Source organism: Necator americanus, chromosome III (genome assembly GCF_031761385.1).
Source record: "Necator americanus strain Aroian chromosome III, whole genome shotgun sequence".
Lineage (NCBI taxonomy): Eukaryota > Metazoa > Nematoda > Chromadorea > Rhabditida > Ancylostomatidae > Necator > Necator americanus.
In genome coordinates, this window is record NC_087373.1 from 24,147,296 (window position 1) to 24,168,135 (window position 20,840).

Consider the following 20,840-nt stretch of genomic DNA (forward strand, 5'->3'; position numbering starts at 1 on the left):
CACACTAAACTAAAATTCCCCAGATGGAAGAAAGTGCATCAAGTTGTTCAATATTCAAGGAACACATTACGCAAATTTTCTTGGTTCTTGTAGTACTTGTGTTCGCTTGGTATTCACATTCAATGTTGAAGACTGTTGAAGTCAGCGTTCGAGGAAATTCAAAATGGGTTCCCTCCTCCAGTAGGTGAGGTCCGTAGGTAACGTAGCTTTCAACAGTGGCAGCAAAAGGAATAAACAAAAAATTCATTCAGTTCCAAAGTTTTCAAGGATAGCAGAAACAGATTTAAACCATAAGGAAGCGGAAAGCCTCCAAAACACGTAAGAGCTCATATTTGTACAGGTGCAAAGTTGATCCTCATTGAATCATTTCAGCACTTTCGCACACTTTTGCTTTAAAGGCAGCACACCACAAATCTGACGTTGTGAGGTAAGAAGCGGGAAAAGCTAGAGCTGGGGTTGTAGATTGCGGCATCCGATCTGGTTCTCCTCATCTCTCCCTAACCGTCGTGGTCCTTTCTCTTCTTTCTTTGTAAGCATTTTTTTGTCTGGAACTTTTTTCCCCGGGCCACTTCTATTCGTCTCACACTGTAGTTTTTTTCGATTCTCGTTCTGAAACAAACCATCAAAAACGAAAATGTGGATCATGATGCCGATGGTTGAGAACAAGTGATGAAGGTATAGAAAGTGAGCAGCGCTATGCAGGAAAAATCAAAAAGTTCCCGTCATTGTAGCTCGTCCTGTTATGCTTCCGACCGAACTTCCACCTACTATTCCGATCCTACATCGCAAAGCAATGACGCATTATGAGAGACGGCCACTCATTCTCTTGTAAATCTCATCTTTTCGACAGGTGTGGGTGAATCAAAGAGTTTGTCTTGGCTTATAAAAAGTTTTCGGAGATGTGGATAGAGAAAGTGCAAGTACATACCTCGGAAGCAGTGGAAATTCAGCAATTACGGCACCAGAAGAATTACAACACAGTTTCGTAGCGCAAGCGTAGCGAACAAATCCTTCATCGGTGATGTGCGCGCACAGTTGCGCGACGAATCTGCGCCTCAGGCGCGAGTCCCTGGAGACCGACCCTACCGTCGTGTGCTGTGGCAGAGTAAATAAAGAATGACATTAGCATAGGTTGATCTAGCGACCAAGTAGGCGATGTGACAGGAAGTGCTTTAGGCGCGAGTTAGGTGTAGGAAGCGCCCAAGCAGAAACAATCCATTCCTGCTTTTCCTCACTAACCTAGTCAGAGGGCCTGGAGCTTTACGTCAACTGAAGAACAAAAATAAGCAAATGTTTATGACTTAGTTTTGACATCTTTTTTGTCGTTTTCTTCTTTCTCGTTACTCCCTTTTTTTTCTTCTCGTAGCCTTTTTTCGACATGACCATCGTTGGGCACATTACTACTATTGTTCTCCTCTCCTACTTTTTCCTGTTGCTTTTCAGATTCTTTTGATTGTTTTGAATCGGCTGAACCTGATCCTACAATCACTTTTTTATCCTGCTCGACACGTTCTTTTGCACCATCATGTTCTTCCTCCTCTTTTTGTTTCATGTCGCCATATTTCTGGAAGCAATCTCTCATCTGCAAATCGAGTACATATTTTTTCAAAAAGAACATTCACGATTTCATTATAAAGCAGTCCAACCTTATAAAAAAGGATGTTGACTCGTTCTCAAAACAGATAAAATGCCTTTAAAAAGGAAACGCATGACTGTTAATTTTACTGTTACGTGGACACTGCCGGTCCAGTGTTTCACGAACAATTGGGAACGAGAACTGTGCACATATTTAAATTCAACGTATAACGAAAATGACGTAGTGTGGAGGTCTGATGGAAAACATAGAGTTCGGCGTGGAGATTACGAGTATGAGTGTCCGCGCACATTTCCCTCTAATCTTCCTGAATAACAGTGTGAGAATTGCATTTGCTCCCACGAGTTACGTTGGAACGCGCTACTTTGTATGCAGTTCACTCAGCACGCATTCATTGGTTCTATTTGAATAGGTTGTTGAGGAGACCACATTGATCTTTGATCCCTCGCTCGTCAACGTCGCGACACAAAGGTGGTGCGTTCTCACGTACGTCGCAGGAGCAAACGCCGTTTCCTGTGCCGCTTTTTTGTAGATCGATTAGGGGAAATTGAGCGGGCACATGCTTATAATACTTCTCGAGCTCTATGTTTTCCATTAGATTTCAATACTTCGTCAGTTTCATGATACAAAGCCTGTAAGAAAATCGGCACAAAAATTTGAAGTAAATGTTAACTATAAGCTGGGTCATTATGTGGAGCTCTTGACAATTTTTTTCGTTGAGTAGGTATAACGTTGTAAATGTGGCAGTCATCACAACAGAAACGCAAAACACCTTTATAAACCAGAAAAAAAATAGATAAGGTAGATGGAGACAGATCAGTTTACCCAACAAAGCAACTCTTTGCGCTTGGTTTTGCGTTGTTAGTGTTAAGTTGAAACCATTAGATTAGAATATGATCGAAAATTGTGTTGGTTTTAAAGGGTTACTTGATGGTTATACTTTTGCAATTTATAATTAAATGTGCAGAATCAAGTAGGCGTCTGCTTCTCTTTCACTGCTATCCCGAACGAATGAACAAGAAATGCATCCCATCACTTGGTCTGGTGTAAAAAGCCGTATGGTAAGTTAAAATGAGACCACCGATGCTCACGAGGTTTTTTTTCAATCCTTGATATATGCACTTGCGTGATACGTACGCCCCGTCCCGTATTTATCACTTTATTGAACCCGCTGTGAACCATCTTCGCAAACGCTGAATTCAAGGCAGCACATAACGAAATTGATGCAGTGTGGACCTGATGAAGAACATAGAGTTCAGGGTGTAGAATACAAATATGACCGTGTTCAGTCTCAATTCTCCGTAGTTGTCCCAGAAAACGACGAGTGGGCGCGGTTTGTGCAAAGGGAGAGGCGTTTTCACACACCCCGTAAGAAAAAACGCCGTTCCCACAAAGTTTTTTTTAAATGGTATTGGAGGAAACTTGGCGTTCCCACGCCCATATTCGCTACACCCCGATCTCCGTATTTTCCGTCTGGCACACTACTTCAATTTCAGGATGCCTTTAAGAAACGATGTACGAAGAGCTGGTGCCCTAATAGTGCCCTATCTATCGATTTTCCTCTACATCCACAGTTCTGGGTATCATACAAGGTACCTGCAAAATGAGAGCGTAAACTATACCTGTTCCATTGGTTTTGCTTTCGCATCTCCCTCCTTTTCTTTGTCATCCTTTGACCCCTTCTTCGCTAACTCATCACTTTTTCCCTACAATACAAAGGGATCTTCACATCCAACGGGAGAAAACAACGTAGCTAAGCCATGCTTTATTCTTCTCTTCTTTTTCGCTCCAATCACTTTTAATATCATCCAGTGTAGGATAAGCGTGCCTTCCTGCACGTAGGCCGCCCTTTATCAAAACCTTAACGGGAGATAGGTTCTGCTTTTCCAGTTGACTTTCCCTTGCTAGTCAAACAAAAATACCTCTTTTCGAGTCAACGCAATTCGTTTAGGCTGCAGTGCAGGAGCAAATTTTCGACTCGGACGTTCCTTCTTTTCTGCCTGGAAAACGGAAGTAGATAAATGATATTTGTGCTGTTTCAACGTTTTACTGTTTACTACAAGCTCACCGATGCACTACTGCTACTTTCCATTTTCGGTTTCTTGGCGCAAATTAGACTGGAGGCTATTGCAGGGATCATCATGTATAATATAACGAATAAGCTTTGTAACATTGCATCCACAGCTATCTGAACGATCAGCACATAGTCTGATTTGAATTACAACGACCGTTTATCAAAACAATAGTAATTAAACCAATTATTAACTTTTCAGATTATAAATGAATGAGAGTCGCAAAACTGCGACCTCTTTTAAGACCGAACACTAGAGAAATACTGCTCACTTGCTGCTTACTCAATGGCTGACCAAACGATAACGATACTTTGTGCTAATCAATGTACGTCCTAGCAAACCAAAAGTCTTTTTGATGTGGTTGAGTCTGTGATGCTGCTCTCTCTGTCCAAGAATAAGACACCACGGCGAAGATGCGGGCATTGGCGCCACGCGATAATATCAGCCCGCCGATAAAAGACAGCATACTACGAATCTGACGTGGTGAACGAATCCACGGGAAAACGTAGAGTTAGGGTTGTAGATTGCGGGATTAGGGATAGCTCCGCTCGTCTCTCCATGATCGGCATAAGAAACGGCATGGGAACCACTTTGGTTATTACGATGACATTTGAATGCTCCTATATGCACACGTTCCAGTCCCCTCAGCAACCTATTCATTGGTTTTACCTCAATCGGCTGGTGAGAAGACATCACTGATCTTCGACGTACTCGGGAGGACGATCGCAATTGGGTGCGGCTCGTGCACAGCGGTGGCGCTTTGCAGCTGAAATCGTCTTTAAGAAAGGTCGTCTTCCACACCGTTCCTTACGACGATTGGGCAGAAATGAGTGGAACCACACATGATCCCGCAACCGACAACCCTAACTCTACATTTTCCCGCGGATTCGTTCACCACGTCAGATTCGTGGTATGATGCCTTTAATCGGCGGGCTGATATTATCGCCTAATGCGAATGCCCGGACCTTCGCCGTGATGTGTCGTCCTTGAGCACAGCTTCGCCAACCTACTCAATCTTCAGCAAGAGCTTGCACGGAATCAATCCATGCAAGGCATTTCATATCCTGCGAAACCTTACGTCTTACCTGAACTGTCCTTCCATGACGAATGTCTCCAGCTCCTCTTTCCTCATTCCACAACTTCCGGTTCCGGCCACTTAGCCTCTTCTAACTTGAATTTTCAAAACACGTTAAACAATTCTGTCTGCAGGTCTCCTTATTTTGTAATCAAAGAAGCGAAGACGATTTGCCGTAGCCATTTTCGACGGCGGAGTCAAATGTTGATGCTTTTCACGTGTCATGCGGTGGTGCACGACATCAACTTCCGCATAAAAATTGTCATTGTGGCTTACCCTATAATAACACCAAACAGCAGCTTCCTTTCCGTGCAGTCGACTTTCGATATTACTCTGGACGGTGCTGTCTGCGGTCAGGTCTTAGCACATCTATGCTGTATATCGCTCTCACAACTGCTGTTGTTTTTCGGCATACAGCCCAGGACTATAGCAGAACTCATCTACGAGTTAGATCAGCCACTCTGACTCCCGTTCGAGGTCTCGAAGGACCTGCATCTGTTTCTACATCTGCTTGCACTTATCAAATCGTAGATGTGGTCCATAGGCTGCAGCCAGCTTCTATACAAAGTTGACAACATGTTGAAGTTTCGTGCTTTGCTTCTCACAAAGATCACAATATCGTCCGCGTACACGAGATTGGTCAAAGGCGCTTGATGGCGCTAGGATGATATCTGCAGGACACTGATCTGGTGTTCTCCGCATGATGTGATCTATGGCGAAATTGATAGAATAGGTCCTGCTACTACCTCTTGTCTTACTACTCTTACCACTTCAAACGATGTTGTACATCCGGGTGGTATTCGAACTGCAGCAGTTGTTCCCTGATTCATATTATTAAGTAATCGAACAAACCTTCCTAGTGCTCGGAGCAGGGCGAATCACGTTGAGAAGACGGTACCAACGAAAAGAGTTGAATGGGGCTTCGAGATCCAAAAAGGCTGACTGTATTGACTTCGAATTGGCCAGCCCAGCATGATTCGCTCCAAGACCTTATGAGTGACAAGCAGGAACGAGATTTCTCGAGAGTTTCTTGCAACCGTGATGGACAAGTTCTTGTGGATTAGAATTATGGCAGCATGTCTCCATAAGTCAGGTATCCTTTCGTCGGTCCATATTGAAGAACGATTTTCGCTAGTTCACGAATTCTAAATGGAGGAACAGATTTCAGCATGCATTTTTTCGCTAGTTCCGTCATCTCCACCACACTTTCCATACCTCGTCTTTTGAATACAGACCTGAAATCGTCGGTGACTCTTCGCTGACCGTGTATATCGGTCTCGTCTGAGTTCGGCAGCTGACGGTGTTTACCGGTGTTTCAGCAAGGTGTTGAAGTAATCCCTCCAAATTGGTAGGGTGGTCTCATGACTCCACTAGCACTGTTGAGGACTGGGAAAAATCTTTTCATTTTGCCACTGTAGTCTTAGTAAAGCACAGGCTTTCTTCGGTTTCTTGCCTTCTCATGCCTTCTCAAACTCGTTCATGTCCATTGCTTTTGTTGCAGCTGACGACACAGCTTCCTTCTCAGACGCTTTTCTGTTTGATATCACCAGCACTGCGGGCCGCGCACACAAAATTATATGTGGATCTTGTCTTCGCCGATACAAAAACGAACTTCTTCTTTGACTCTGGAACTGAGAGAGTTTCTGTTGCCACGTCTTGAATACACTCTGTAAAGGAGTCTGCATCGCAAAGCTTCTTTCTGGTCCGTGCTCGAACATGTATGTACGTACACACTTTGGCGGAACTTCATTCTGCATTCTTCATCTTTCACATTTGCCATGTCAATTTCCGGTTGAAGGGAAACTTCTCGGTTTCTCCTGTGAACTGTATCTTGAAGCTGAGAAGAACTGGACGGTGGTCAGAATCGAAGCCGGTGTCCCTAACAGCTCTAGAGTTTCGGGTATCTGACTGAGAAATGTTCCTTGAAAGAACGTAGTCGAACTGAAATTTGAGAGTTCTCATCTTCTGCTTGCGCTGCTCTTTAGGCTCTCAGTAAACCCTTGCCACTTGAGCTGATAGCGTCGATGATTCTTCTTAAAAGTGGAAGCGATGATGAGATCCGACTGTTCACATCCATCATCTGCTGACCGGGTATCCTAGAGATCAGCGCATTGGCTTCCCCGTAGAAAGCGTCCTTGTTGTTCTCTTCAGCGGTATCCATAGGTGTATGGGCACTTACGATCCAGAGTTTTCATTCTCTGTGATCCCACAGTCGTACAAAGGGGCATCTTGACGATGTTGAGCCAAATTCTTCCACCAGGTTCTTGTAGTCGTTTCTCAGAGCTATTACGCACCCTCCTTTCGTCTTTTCATTAGCATCGCCACAATAAATAGCTTAACCTCCGACATTGATGACGGGCCGGTTTCTGGTGCATTTTTTCTGCAGTGCAGCAAACGGCACGGAAAGATATTTCAGAAGTTTAGACAGGGTGGCTTGTTGGAGTTCGCTCGAGTTCGCTTATGCATTTAACCAACCCTCTATGACGCACCAACAGTTCGACTTCAATCCAGTATTTGGTGAAGTTAATGGAGACATCTTCTGCCGGGTGTAGCGCAGTATAAGTCCACAGCGGGCACACAGTCAATGGTTCGAGAACGATCTAGTGTCAACTAAACCTTTCATCTCTCCGGAGTCGAAAAACTAGCGCTAGATTTGTCCGAAAGAATACAAACGCTGACTTAATACATCGGCTAACTCCCACAAGTGGTTATGTAGGCTAGACACGCGTTCATAAGCCCCAAACGATGCTGGACTGAAGTGAATGTGTTGGTAAATCTCAAGCGGATTAATTAGCTCCAGATATTTTGTTCTTCATCCTTTATTTACAATGAATCAACTGATGCATCAAGTCAACGTTCTCAACCTCGCAGACGAATCTGGTACCAACGTGTAAAACTTGAAGGGATGAAGGGTTTAGTTGGTCCATTGCGATTCCGACTCATCAACATTGCAATTGCAGCAGACCCGTTTACAACTGTGTTACACGCGCCCTCCGTTTATCTCTTTCATTTTTGATTTTGTTCCTCCACCTGTAATTGGACAAAATTAGGAGGAGAACACGAGTAAAGTTTTAGTGGTTTTGTGATTTGCGATTAAAAATGAAAAAGAATCTCAGTGAGGGATCCTTCAGCACTAATGGTATGTCATTTAAGCTTATTTTTAAATATTTCTCTTTTTTGCCCACAGGCAGATACCAGTCAGTTGTAGTGAACAATAAACGTTCTCGAACATATCGGACAACGAGTGGCGTTGTTGGGAGTACCTGTCGACACTCCTGCTATATTTATTTATTCAAACACCTGCAGGTGTGCCATAAAACAAAAAAAAAGAACAAGATGGAACAGAGTTCACTAGAATTTCGCTTGAATTTTATACAACAAGGCTGGCCCTTTAAAGCATGAGGAGTGTTGGGTTGGCAGGTCACTCTCCTGCTACAGAAGGTGAGAAATCCTCACGCGAGATCCTTTTCCCAGACCCAGAACGCTACGGTCGATAAACGGATAGCAGGGTTTGGGTGACCAACTTAACCTCGAACGGAGGAATCCGTCAGGGACCCTGTGCGAACGGGTGGAGGGACCTCAAGCGCAAGGGCTCACCAACTTTGCTATCCTTGAACGGCTTTCCACCACCAGGAGAGAATAAGGACCAACTGTAGGGACGAATTGAAAAGGAGCATATCAAGGCAGAATTCCAGCTAGCTAGTGTCATAATGAACAACAGGAAAAGAGGAACCAAAACTGTGAGCTAAAAACAGATATCAATCCAATGCTTATTGTGGTCGCTTGTTAGAGGAGGAACTTGCTCCACTTCTCTGAAACAATGAGATTTTAGGCCCCCCTCATACTTAGAATAGGTAGAACATTTAATTTGGATAGCCTGTTTTTGAATATCTTCGAGTTTGGACTAGACATAATTTCAGCTGGAAGTAGATTAAAGGCATCACCCCACGAATCTGAGGTAGTGCAGATTTCAGGTGGAGTATTCGTATACGGGATGGGAGACTACGGAGAGGGAGGTGGTTCCGTCCATTTCTTGCTAATTGCCGTAAAAAACGGCCCGGAAGATGCGGCGCCGCACAAGACTGGCGCCCTCCAAGAAAAAGAAGTTAAACATAGTTGAGAAGAGTTTTCGTCTGAGTTTAGAGTAGTGCAAATTAAAGCTTCCTGTTCTCCCGCTTGTTGGATGGAAAATCCAATACTTGCTTGGCTTTAGCTTAACTTCCATTCGTAGGATCCGAAAACCCAAAACTAAATAGTTCACTACTCGTCTGTACTTTAAGCTCTTTAATTTCAGCGCGTTGAGTCGAATTTCATAGGAGGGAAGTGTGTCAGGGTAACCCGGATTGGGAAAGCATCTATAATAAACCAGCCTAGTGAAAATTTGTTGTACTTTCTCTAATTTTTTGATGTCCTTTTTCAAGAATGGACTCCAGACTGGCGTAGCGTATTCTAGATGTGGCAAAATGTGTGTTTTGTAAAGAAATATTAGTAAATCAGGATCCTTATGTGAGTACCTTTCCCAATACGTTGCACTATGCACTTTCAGTTCCATGCACACAGATGTTCTGTACAATTAACCATACTTTGAAATCCAAGCAGCTGTTGACGCGTCAAATCGAGGTCTTTCTTATGTGGATAGTTGCCAACCCATTGTCTTGACTTACTGAAATATCATCAATATATGATGCCGCTGTGGTGAGAGGTACTGTAACTAGTACATGGCCTATGGAAAGGGTCCTGTTCAGAGCAACGGACGTTTCAGTCTTCGTCTGCAACCAAATGGTTCAAGAAGCGAGTAAGAACACTGAGTTGATACATCGAGTGGTCACACCAACTCATTTTGTAGATCCCATAAACGTTAAACGATTCTGAATTGGAATGGGCTTTTCAGCTACATCTTTTCATGGCATTAAAGCTGTAGCTTTTTCTGCTACACCATCTTCAACGCCAAGATAAAAAAAAAGTTTTCTTGACTAGGATAACCTGACAAATTCGATTAATAATTTATCTCTTCTTCTAGATCAGTACATATTTGGCATAATTGCAACACTCGAAAAAAAAATCTTTGAAAACAAAAACAACAGAGGACATGGATCAAAGTGCAAAAGGAATGTACACAGTAAATGTAATCTTTAAACAGTTAAAAAGTTAACACTTCACGACAGCAGTCTTTTTCTCTTCTCTCTGTTTTCTCCAGGATGACCCGTCAAAATTTATCCATTCTAGCCAATCGTCACATATTGTTCGATTTTCCTGCAGCACGAGGACATAAAAATTGCATTAAGCTCAAAGTTTTATATTCAGAAATAGAGAGAACATAAAAAAAAACATTTTTCCCAGGATAAGAATCCTTCCTTCGGAACAGTGAGCTCATACGAATCGATGAGATAATTCAATACACATGAATGAACATGAAGGCTACAAACAAACATCAAACATGTTCCTCAAAGATCATATATTTAGTCAACGAAAAAAGTCGATTCAATTACTCTACACTGGAAAAACATTAGCCACTATAGCCAAAAGCCACAAAGTCAACCCCCACCGCTCACACAATTTTAGCTACTTGCTCAACAAGTTGGTAAAACTGCGTAAAGACCTTCAACCGCAATTAGACGGACCTGATTAGGTTGTCTATCACAGAGTTGGTATAAAGCTTGATATCGATTTTCGAAAAAAGTTGTCCTCTTCCAACTCCGAGTACTCTTTCCAAATCAGGCTTCCATCTACATAAATAAGTTACCTTGCGCAAAAATATTGAAATACAGTCAAATCAAAAACAGCTGATTTCCGTGTTTGCTGTGTTCTGTTGCTACGCAACCGCCTGAGCTTCATTGGGCTTAGGCAAAGTGGTTATCATTAAAGGTTGCAAGCACAGGTTAGCTTCCCGTGACGAACCGCCGTAGATGCTCGAAAATTGAGACAATTGGACGAAGTATGGAGATAAGGCATTTTGCGCCCGACCGTATGTGAATCACATAAGATGGTGTATTGTTGTAAACTGGTCTTAATTACTCAGATACATTTGATTGCATTGTGATTTCCATTTTCTGACTCATTAACTACTCTTGGTATGTGTGACCAGTGCCTTAGAGATAGACCAATTCCTTACAACCAGTAAAAAATTTAGTTGGTGAGTGTGCTATGTTTAAGCTTCACATACCTGATCCAAAACAACTCCGCTCAGCGCCATGAGGGCAGCACCATCTTTGATGCAGAAACCATTAGCTAGGTAAGCGTCTATTTCAGCCAACAATCCTTTGTACTCTCCTTTCACAGAAAAGCACATAAATCGACCAGATTTGTCCATAACGACAATATCCTCACCATATCTAGGAAACAGCAACGATAACCTTTGGTACAGAGCAAGGAGACAACGCATCCTCGGACTAGGCCATCCTTTTAGAACTCACTTTCGAATAGCTCGGGGGAAGAAAATATCACTCCCCTGTTTCCCCTCTTTGCTAAATGATGCTTTGATCTTTCCGGCCTTTGTATCTACAAGGACCATCCTCTGCCTGAAATCTTAGTCTTAGTCACGACAGCAGCAGTCATAGTCAGTTATGAATACAGCAGTAGTGACGTGTGACGAAACAGAGTTGTTAACATTTTGGAACGCTTCTTCTCACTATGTAAAAATTCATAACGGTGTATTCATATGTTACACTATGTATTCACAACTGACTATGCCTGCTTCCTGAAAAATCCTCAGGGTCCGAGTGAAAAATCTGGGGATTGCACAATGGTGTAAGATAATGTGGTCAAATTTCTTTGAAAAAAAAAAAACAAAGAAGTTATCAAGAGCTAATATTCAATCTTCTAGGTTGTTTTGCTATCACATAGATTTTAACTTCGTCATATCATGAACTTCAGAAAAATTTCAATTCCAAACAGATCATTCAACAGCAAAACTGCGCGTTGTAACTGGATACTCACTTCGAATACATATTTAGGGGACGAGTCGACATGGCTGCAACAAGAGTATCGTTATTCAGTGCGCATAGCGTGTAGAAAGCATCTGCTGATGATTCCACCACTTCTTCCCAAGCGAGAGGAGTATCCATAGAGGCTCTGCAATAAATAACTTAACTTACGTTAAAACAGAAACAGGATAGCACTTATTGTTATTATACACTGTTATTATACAAGGTAACTACAGAAAAGATATCAGAAATAGAGGATAGACTTAAAGGTAGACAAAAAACACCAATCTGAAAGGAAGTGCAAGAAGTCATGAAATTGGGTGTTTAAATTACATCAGCACCGCAGATCCGCAGACATGTTGTCTTGAATGTTGCCACAAATCAAAAATATAGCCCAATTTTAGCGGAGCTTTTACTGCAGTATATTTTAGTTTTGAAAGTAAATGTGCTTGAATTGCTTATCATAATAAAAACATTTTTATGTTTTAGGGGGTATATCGAAAAACGGTCAATTCGGCGCAAAGTAATATGATATTCTGACCACCAATTACACAACACAACAAGCTCGAAAGAGTGAATAATATTCAAATTAGCGTAGTCATATATTGAAGATAAAGAACAGTAATTAAGAACTGACTGGAAAAAACACACAAGGTGGCGTTAATACCAGGGCTTTTTGACAACACATAGAAAAGTCGAAAATTGAATTTAGCAAAGATGAGAATATTAAACGAAATTGCCTGAAACTCTAGAAAATACCTTATATGAGACAAAATCTGCATGAATTCACCCCAGAAATAGTCTTTTGCGTTCAACTTTGCACATTCAGATCAACTAGGAGCAAAAATGAATTATAATCAAATAACAATTGTGATTAGTTAGTATGATGAATTAAACGGTAGTAGAAGTATAAAACAATCTCGTGAGTTTTCCTGACAAGGTCACGTCGGAATGAAAGCCATGACTGCGATCGTTCTTTGGCAAGAGAACATCGATAGATTGAGTTTACAAATGTTTAAGATCACGTTCTCGTTTTAGTCTTGGTATCATAGGATACTGAAACTTATACCAATAGGTGGAACAAAAGTCAAAGGTATTTACAAACATTTACACCAAGTAATACGTACATGGAAGAAAAAAAAACTAAAGTGGTAATAAAGACAAGTCAAAAAAAGGAGAAAAAACCACTAGCTGTATTAAATATTCGGAAAAATAAATAAAGAGGAATAATCTCATTACCAACCGATATATAATAGAACTCGATCCAGTGGGTTGCTTGCTGATGTACATATCCCCATTATCAGCAATTGTCAATGATATAACTGTAAAAAAGTTTCAGAAAAGACAGAGGAGGTGCAAAAGATGAAATTAATGGAATAATAGAATGTACCCACGCAAACCATCGATGAACTGTTCATGGGTCATTTCACCTGAGAGAGTGAAAAATCGGAGTTCGGTGGTCCGATCCTTGTCTTCGGCACATGTGTAGATTATCTGAATGATTGACTGATGTGAATTTCGGAAGGGAACATGCTCTTCTGCAGCATAGATGATTCCTCACTTTCCCTTCAAGCGACACGGAAGCACAACTCATTTAAAAAAAAAGTTCAGTTAAACACCATAGGTAGATTACTCAAAGACTGGGAGAAGCCGTTAGATAATAAATTAAGAATGTGGCAGAAAAACTGAGAGCTCAGCTCATTCGCTGAAAATGAAAAATCCCACCTTTCCGTCATGAAAAGCAACTTGTGGGAATGGAGCCATCTTTTTTGGGAACATATTCTTCCGTTCCCAGATAGTAGTTCTCCGATTTCCATCAAATTTAAACAAGCCTCCTTTCGTTGCGACCTAAAACACGACTTGAAAGAAAGCCGCAATTTTACTTCCACTTCAGAAGGGAAATAAATATGAGCGGCAAGCTACAATAAATCAAAGATTACCCAGACGTTTCCCTCTGAATCGTGGCACACGTTGTACGGAACTGTTGCACCGCGTGGTGTTAGATGGAGCCACATTTCATCGAAACGTTGGAGATCAGAAGTGTCTGACTTTGGCTCCGCCATGTCTGGAAAATCTGCTTTGAACGGAACATGCTGAACAAGGAAGATTCCAAATCAAAGTCACGGGGGATAAAATGTAGTTGGGGGACAATCAGTGGCGCCCTTATTTCTCGAAGCAAATAATCAAATCAGTCGCGGCCCTGAGTCGTAAACATTAGCCTTAGAAGGTCTATGACATGTAAACTAAAGTTACTAAGAGAAAAAGTAAGCTAGAGCGTCAGGAAATAAGGGCGCCACTGAGTGTTCCCACACTCAACTACATTTTTCTCCATTCACGGTGCTTCCAAACCTCTTTTAAAAATCATATCGTTCCTCTAGCTACAACAGGAGGATAATGGGCAATTATTTATGTCAACATAATGTATTCCCCACCTATCGTACCAAAGAGAAAACAGAAGAAGGAAAAGAAAATGGTTATTCATGAAAAGAAAAATAGAGCTAAAACCATCTTAATCGTTGCAGTATTAGTATAACGGTTTTTATCCACTGCTTTCTCTTCTTTATGCGTAAGTCTCTGTTTACTGTAATCCAATTAGTGGAAAGTCTTGGGGGTTCGTTGAGCAATCCACGGCTGCGCATACCAGAATATACTAAAATAATTCCCCTTGCATTTTGCAGTGTTACTTGTGATTTTCTAGCCACCAACCGTAAGCATAGGATCTCCATACGGTACAGCTGACACACTGTACAATATAGAATTAGAAGGGACGCACGAAAGGATATGGTGATCATGAGGCAAAATGGATGCCTCATGATCACCATACCTATAACCTCGGTCCTCAGAGAAAATCTGCGCAAAGCATCCTTTGAACCCTTGGATTGTCGAGATTTGTAGTCTTTACAGCAATATCTCGTTAAAGGCATCACCCCCCCCCCCCCCCCACTCGGAACTGGGGTGGTGCGGGTTTCAGGTGGGTTATGCCTATACGGAGTCGTAGATTATGGCGAGAAGGGTGATTCTGTCCATTTCTTCCTAATTGCCGTAAAAAAACGGCCCGGAAGATATGGCTTCGGGCGTTCCGGCGCGCTATTTTCTACAAAGATTTCGATTAGAGCACGCCAGCCTTCTGCACGCGCCGCGTCTTCCGGGCCGTGTTTTGCAGCAATCAGGAAGAATGGACGGAATCACCCTCCTCTCCATAATCTACAACCCCGTATAGGAACTTCCACCTGAAATCTACATCACTCCAGATCCGTGGGATGATGCCTTTAAGTAATCTAATACTCTGATAGAAACACCGGAGAAGAAAAAGAAATAGTGAGGACGCTAGGGAAACAAACGTATAAGGACCAAACTCCGAAATTCTTGTGGAATTGTCTTAATAGACTTCATAAATAACAAGAAGAGATAAGATATCGTGTATATAACTGCACAGAGCAACGTGGCCACTTGATACTCCACAATTCAGGAGAAAATTAATACAAAAGCACTAAGACCAAGTAACTAGCCTTTGTGAAATGTATATTTCAGTGACGAAAGGTCACCACAAAGCCAAACACCAGACGTAGACGCAATCACGGGCGTCACAATTAAAACAACGCCTCCTCCTGAGAAACCTAAGCGCCTCGTCAGCTGACCAGTCGTTTGGTCTCGGCGGTCACCGTACTGTTTTGGGTGTCGAGTTCAAAAGATGTTATATTGACCTGGTCTGTACTTGTGGCGGAATAGTTGGTTTAAATGATTAGGAAATTGTTTGCATATTATTGCTTTAGTAAAGCACGAGGTGGTTTAGTTTTCAATCGATGCCGAGGAAGTTGTTGGCCATCGTATTCATCGGTCTGATTGTGTAGATGCATCATGCATCACTGACTTCCAAAATTAATGTAGCGCAGTCGGTAAGAGGTCTGTTTGTGGTTACACGACCAGCTGGTTCTGCTCCATTGCGAACGAAGCCATTCATCCATCCAATAAGTTGCCACCAAACTTGTATGGGAGGATAAAAAAAAAACTGGCTTGACATCTCGGTTCGCCCCTGCAAGTCATTGAGAGGCTGCATATGCATTCACAGACATCAAAAAATACCGAAGTCGGACGCGTAGGCGAATGTCCTTACCGTTTGATCGGCGCAGAGCACTTTATCCTTTATTTGTTATTATGCTTTACACTCTTTTGGATGGAATTCGAATTTGAATCCAGACAAATGGAAATGGGGGCTAACAGTTGGTCTAGATCTCTAAGAGGTTCTGTTTTAGCAATTTATGTGATGGATCGATTTCACTCTTCCTAAACATGAGAGGGATGTATCCATCTGTTTCGATGCTAGCTATGGTTAACGTCATTTCAAGGTTAGGTTCGCTTTATTGTGAACGGATGTTGGAATGGAAGCCTGCTGAGACTCTGGATGTCAGGCCAGAGGTGGAAAGTAGAATAAACCCAAGCTTCGACGCATACATTTGATATCCGCTGTGTGCACCGATCCTATTACTGGTCGCAATGATCGCTGACGGGTTTTCCGATGACTTCTCTACATCCGCGGTAACAAGGGAGCAGCTGAGCATCAAGAGATTGCGGTGCTCGTCCTCTCCTGTTTTTCTTCCGGCTGTGAGCTCACGTATCTATTGATCGTTGCGCGTCGTAACTTATACGGACATTGATCGGCCAGCCAGCACTGTGTCAGCGAGTCAGCCAAGGTCCCCATCTCACCGATGCGTCATCTTTGCCATGAATTCACCGCCCACCTACTTCAGTCCGTTGACTTCGTTCCACTTAGCTCCTGGGATATTCCCTACAGGACCCACTCTTGTCCAAATATTTGTCTAACCTAAAACGAGCATGTTCGTTCTCAAGATTTTGTGAAATAGTTGTGGGAAGTGCTTTTAGGTTTTTTTCGTATTCAACCATGTCCTGTAGTTTTCAGTCTAACTTCGAAACTTGTATAACTTCATGAGTAGCGGTTATCATTGCGTCTGTAAGTCATCAAACTCTTTCCGGGAGACTTTAAATAATTCAAACACAGAAGAAATCCCGGAGAAATTTCTCTGAGAGATCCCAGTAATTCCTATTAGATCTTCAGTAACGTGCGTCTACGCAGTCTGTGAGCACTAGTGAACTGATTGCCTTGAATCTGTTAGAACTCTGCAACCTTAAACAACAAATTGAGTTAGGAAGGCGTTGAAATACCAGCAACCTCTCCTCCACATCGTGTTTTTTTCGAAGAAGAAGAAGTGATCATCTTGCTCGAATTAGTCGTGTGCGGTCAGAGAATTTCTCACACATACGTAGTATGGAAGAATCCGTTTCGAAATAAATCATAGTAATTTCTCCATTTCACGTCATTCCATCTTACCTTCCTTTACCTTCTTATTCCATGTTCAGGGCTTTTTTTTCGATTTTTCTGGACATTCTGCCATTGGGAAGATCTCATCCTCAAGTATCTTAATCGTCCTGGTTGATTTCTTCTCGAATATTCGAATATTAGGCATTCTGCTATCTTTCTGCTGCTGATCCCAATTCTTATTTGATTGGAAACGGGAGGAATGGAACATTTCCATGTGGGCAGCGTTCTGGTGCAGTCCTTAGTCCGGTTTATTGTAAAAAGTTCTCTATTTCTTTTCTGTACACCATGTATTTCTATTTCTTTTTCAATTCATAATTCTACCTGTCATTGTTGTGAAGTGATCTATTCGCGTAAAATTCTGAGAATCAACTGGAAAAGGGTTAGTAACATCTAAATATTTGAGCAAAGGAAAAGGAAATAAATTTAAGAATTTAATGGGAAGTTCATTGTGGGGAATTTTCGATTCGATGCTTCAGCATTATCGCAGTTCACGGCAAGCGCTGGAACTTTAGTAAACGTACAAAAACCACTTTAAAAGCTGTTTATCTATATTTAACATTTAACGTTCATTATTCATTACACTTCTCGTCTATTTTTCTCTGGAGACACTTCTTTTTCGTCCATCATGGCTGTGAAATTCCGAGTATGGAATCCACACATCCCGTGTCAAGAAGTGTCATTTTCTACAGAAAAGACGTAGAAATGCTCGGGTAAGCATTTTGAGAAAAAATATTGAAGTGTGGGACAACAATTAACAATTAAATTTTTTGAAAGAAGATTCCTTTTTTTTAAAGTGGAGTATCGAGCTTGCATGAAAATGTGAATATCTGAAGAAACGTATATTTCTGAAACTCTACCATTTGTAAATTCGATCATTTTGGAAAGGACACATATTCTTACATAAAATTCCCCCTAAGGTGATCCTTTAAGCCTTCTTGTGGCATGAGCCGCCGACGTTGAAGTAGTACATTTTCTTCCTCACGAACATCGTCCCTGAGTTGAGTTTGAGCCTGAGCAAATTGAGATTTGATTAGGCGGCATTACCCTTTCGTCTGCTCATGGTCCTTTGAATATTCTCATCAGTCATTATGTTCTTGAACTTTTAAACTGATATTGTTTCATTCATTCCTCCATTGGCGCTGAGGACACAAATAGGACCGACTGCACACAAGGATAATTTTTTACTGTTCAATGGCTTTTTTGGGAGCGAAGTTCAGCTTGAGGGCATTTTTTTTAGAAATATCTTCATGATACTGGTACTTATGGACTGGAACTTGTCTCTTCTCATATACTTACCGTGGTGACCAAATGCTGGTATTGCTTCTTCCTACGCATGACTGCCTGGTCCTCTTCTTCATAGTTCCCTTTCACTTTTGTGGTTCTTAATCTCATTGTGATCAGTAGAAGACGCTTTCCTTCAGTCAGTAAGAAATCTGTGGCGTTATCAGCGAAGCATAAATGAAAAAATTCGAAGTTGCTCGTGCGGAAATTTGTTGGGAAGATGATCTGATTAAATTAGTTCCGACCACTCAGACCCATATACAGAAGTGTGGAAGAGAATGTTGCTTGGATTTAGTACATGCAAATGCTATTTAGACATTCATGATTCTCTGCCGAAATCGTTCAATCCAAACAGCAATTAAGCAGTAAAAATAGCAACGGCACGCCTTTTCTGTAGGAGTTTAGTCGTGGTTTCTGGTTTTGTAGTTCTGTCTGGGAGTTATGTTTTCCCACTTCACTTCATTTCACTCAACAGCAGGATTCCTATCAAGTCTTCATTGGGACTTCAAAACAGTGATCCTCATTTAGGTAAAAAAAAGGCCTAAATTCAACAAACCTTCAATTACCAGACGAACAAACATAGGCTGAATATAGGAAAACTATATCTTAGAGCTAACTGAAGGACATGATTCGGACGCAATTTCAGAAAGAAAGCAACTACCTTTTTAATAAAGGAAATATAAAAATATCGTTCTGGACTGAGTGCAACACTGGGCACGGACTTGGTAAAAATGGAACTGCAGATGTCAACGTCTCTTAGCGCTGATCTTTGAATTTCTTAATCGGTGGGTACTTTAGAGGTGAGAAGTACAAGTAAATAGTCTTCACACAGTTATTTCCAAAAATACGCTTCAAATTAATTTTCGTCCTCAAAGAAAGGTCAAAGAAAGCTATTCAGCAGCGAGAAATGACCATTATGTGGAATCTGCCCTATTTACGTCCTCAGGACACATCTGTTCTCCGTAATTAACAGAAGAAAATTTCTGCCGTAACCCCAGGATTTTTTTTAAAGTTGTCGAAAAAATATAAAACGTCAGTTTTATGTTTTTTCGACAACTTTTGAAACAACTACACAACTACCACATACTTGTTCAAACTTAATTCTAGGGTTATGTTTGAAATCTGCGGCTCATTTACTTTCGAATGGTATCGTAAAAGTTCAATTTTGCCCATTCTGAAGGACTCCGACACTTTGCGACGGATTAGTTCGTCGAAGACGGTCGCGAGTTAGTAGAGCAGTGCTGTGAAGGATGACTACACTATAAAGATCCTTTTCCGCTGCTAAATAGCGTATTTTAAAATTTGAATTCAGCTTAAAGCACATTTCAGGGAACTGCTCTCTGATAGCTATTTGCCGGTGTTTTCTTCTCATATACTCACTGTTTAGCGATGGTGAGAAAGAAAAAAACGAGGATGAGAGGCAGTAACATCTGCGCGCAGCGTTGTACATTCATACGTAACAGTTCGTCCGTATAATAATGTTTCTAACGAGAAACATTGCTCTAGAACATTATCGCATTTTAAACTCAGAATTACTCCTTGTTGGCACTTAATCTCGCAGCTCACTGGCAGAGTGGCAGAGTTCCTGAGCAGGTAGTGGGTGCGAATAATTCAACATTTTCTAGGGTTCTGACTTTAAATTTGGAGAACATTTATTTCGGAGTTCTGATGGCTTATTCTACGGTGTGCTCCGAGCGGGGTGGAGAGTTTAGATTTTGCGAGTCCATCTAGACGCTCCTTGACCCGAACACACCGTGGGCGTCCCGTTTCAAAAACAAACAAAGAGAACCAAAGTGACTCTGAGGCAGCTGACTTTGTCCGATTTGTCCTCACCTCAAGTGAATGAAATAAAAACGTCTCACGGCAGTGCAAAACATCTTTATTCTATCGCAAACAGTTCCTGTTTTAATTCTGCGCTGTCATTTGGCTCTTTCGTGTCTTCACCTTACTCGTGTAAAGAGCTGCTTCGTAGTGTGAACAGGTGCTACTCAGCTCTTGATATTTTCTGATTTCTGGATTTTTGTGGATTTTTTGTGTCCTCTCTGTTCTTCTTCCAATGTACGCCCTGAATTTTATATAATCTTATTTGGGAATGGACCCTAACTTAACAAATTCTCTTTGAATCTAGGGTTACTGGTGGCTCCAAACGGGAAGAGCCAGATTTCGATCTAGTTCTGGTTATCTACTTTCTTCTCCTATAATTTTCTCAGGAAATTGTAACGGTATGTGTGGTGGTATTTTATAGTTGCTCACAGTCACAATTTTGAATGTTTTTCGCTCGCCTGAGCTGAATATTTGAGAACACAACTTTGTGAACTGCAGGGGGCAATACTCATTTATTTGCTACTCAACGGCGTTACAAAAAGAACAAAAAGAAGAGAAGCAGTTCCGTGTGCGATTCTGCGTTGGTTTTCTCGTTGAGTCTGTTGCCATGTTCACTGTTCCTTTGTGGCATCTATGTATTGTATTTCGAAGATAAGAGCCCGAAAAATTCTGGAAGGAAATCAGGAGGAATTTCAGAGTGCTGTGGTTGCAGAAATCAACAAATTCTGTGCCG

The 20,840-nt window shown here is 41.6% G+C and overlaps 3 protein-coding genes across 4 annotated transcripts; 1 reads left to right on the forward strand and 2 right to left on the reverse strand.

Annotated features, from left to right (window-relative positions):
* Nucleotides 1–1,294: 1,294 nt before the first annotated feature.
* RB195_010733 (uncharacterized protein) lies at nucleotides 1,295–6,902 on the reverse strand (the record flags this gene model as incomplete). 2 transcript variants are annotated; one of them, XM_064191862.1, is made up of 7 exons in its annotated part: nucleotides 1,295–1,564; nucleotides 3,217–3,300; nucleotides 3,359–3,454; nucleotides 3,517–3,594; nucleotides 3,663–3,782; nucleotides 5,594–5,730; nucleotides 6,830–6,902. In XM_064191862.1, the coding sequence occupies 7 exons, from the start codon at nucleotides 6,900–6,902 to the stop codon at nucleotides 1,295–1,297; spliced, it is 858 nt and encodes a 285-aa protein (XP_064049445.1). The 2 variants fall into 2 exon arrangements, with proteins under 2 accessions (XP_064049445.1, XP_064049446.1); XM_064191863.1 differs by having other exon boundaries at nucleotides 6,740–6,902.
* Nucleotides 6,903–9,889: 2,987 nt separating this feature from the next.
* On the reverse strand, nucleotides 9,890–13,727 carry RB195_010734 (uncharacterized protein; the record flags this gene model as incomplete). The annotated part of the gene is made up of 8 exons (XM_064191864.1): nucleotides 9,890–9,994; nucleotides 10,905–11,073; nucleotides 11,155–11,259; nucleotides 11,678–11,812; nucleotides 12,908–12,986; nucleotides 13,059–13,158; nucleotides 13,390–13,512; nucleotides 13,605–13,727. The coding sequence occupies 8 exons, from the start codon at nucleotides 13,725–13,727 to the stop codon at nucleotides 9,890–9,892; spliced, it is 939 nt and encodes a 312-aa protein (XP_064049447.1).
* Nucleotides 13,728–15,515: 1,788 nt separating this feature from the next.
* RB195_010735 (uncharacterized protein) lies at nucleotides 15,516–20,762 on the forward strand (the record flags this gene model as incomplete). Its single annotated transcript, XM_064191865.1, has 4 exons — nucleotides 15,516–15,560; nucleotides 20,412–20,505; nucleotides 20,606–20,699; nucleotides 20,759–20,762. The coding sequence occupies 4 exons, from the start codon at nucleotides 15,516–15,518 to the stop codon at nucleotides 20,760–20,762; spliced, it is 237 nt and encodes a 78-aa protein (XP_064049448.1).
* Nucleotides 20,763–20,840: the final 78 nt, after the last annotated feature.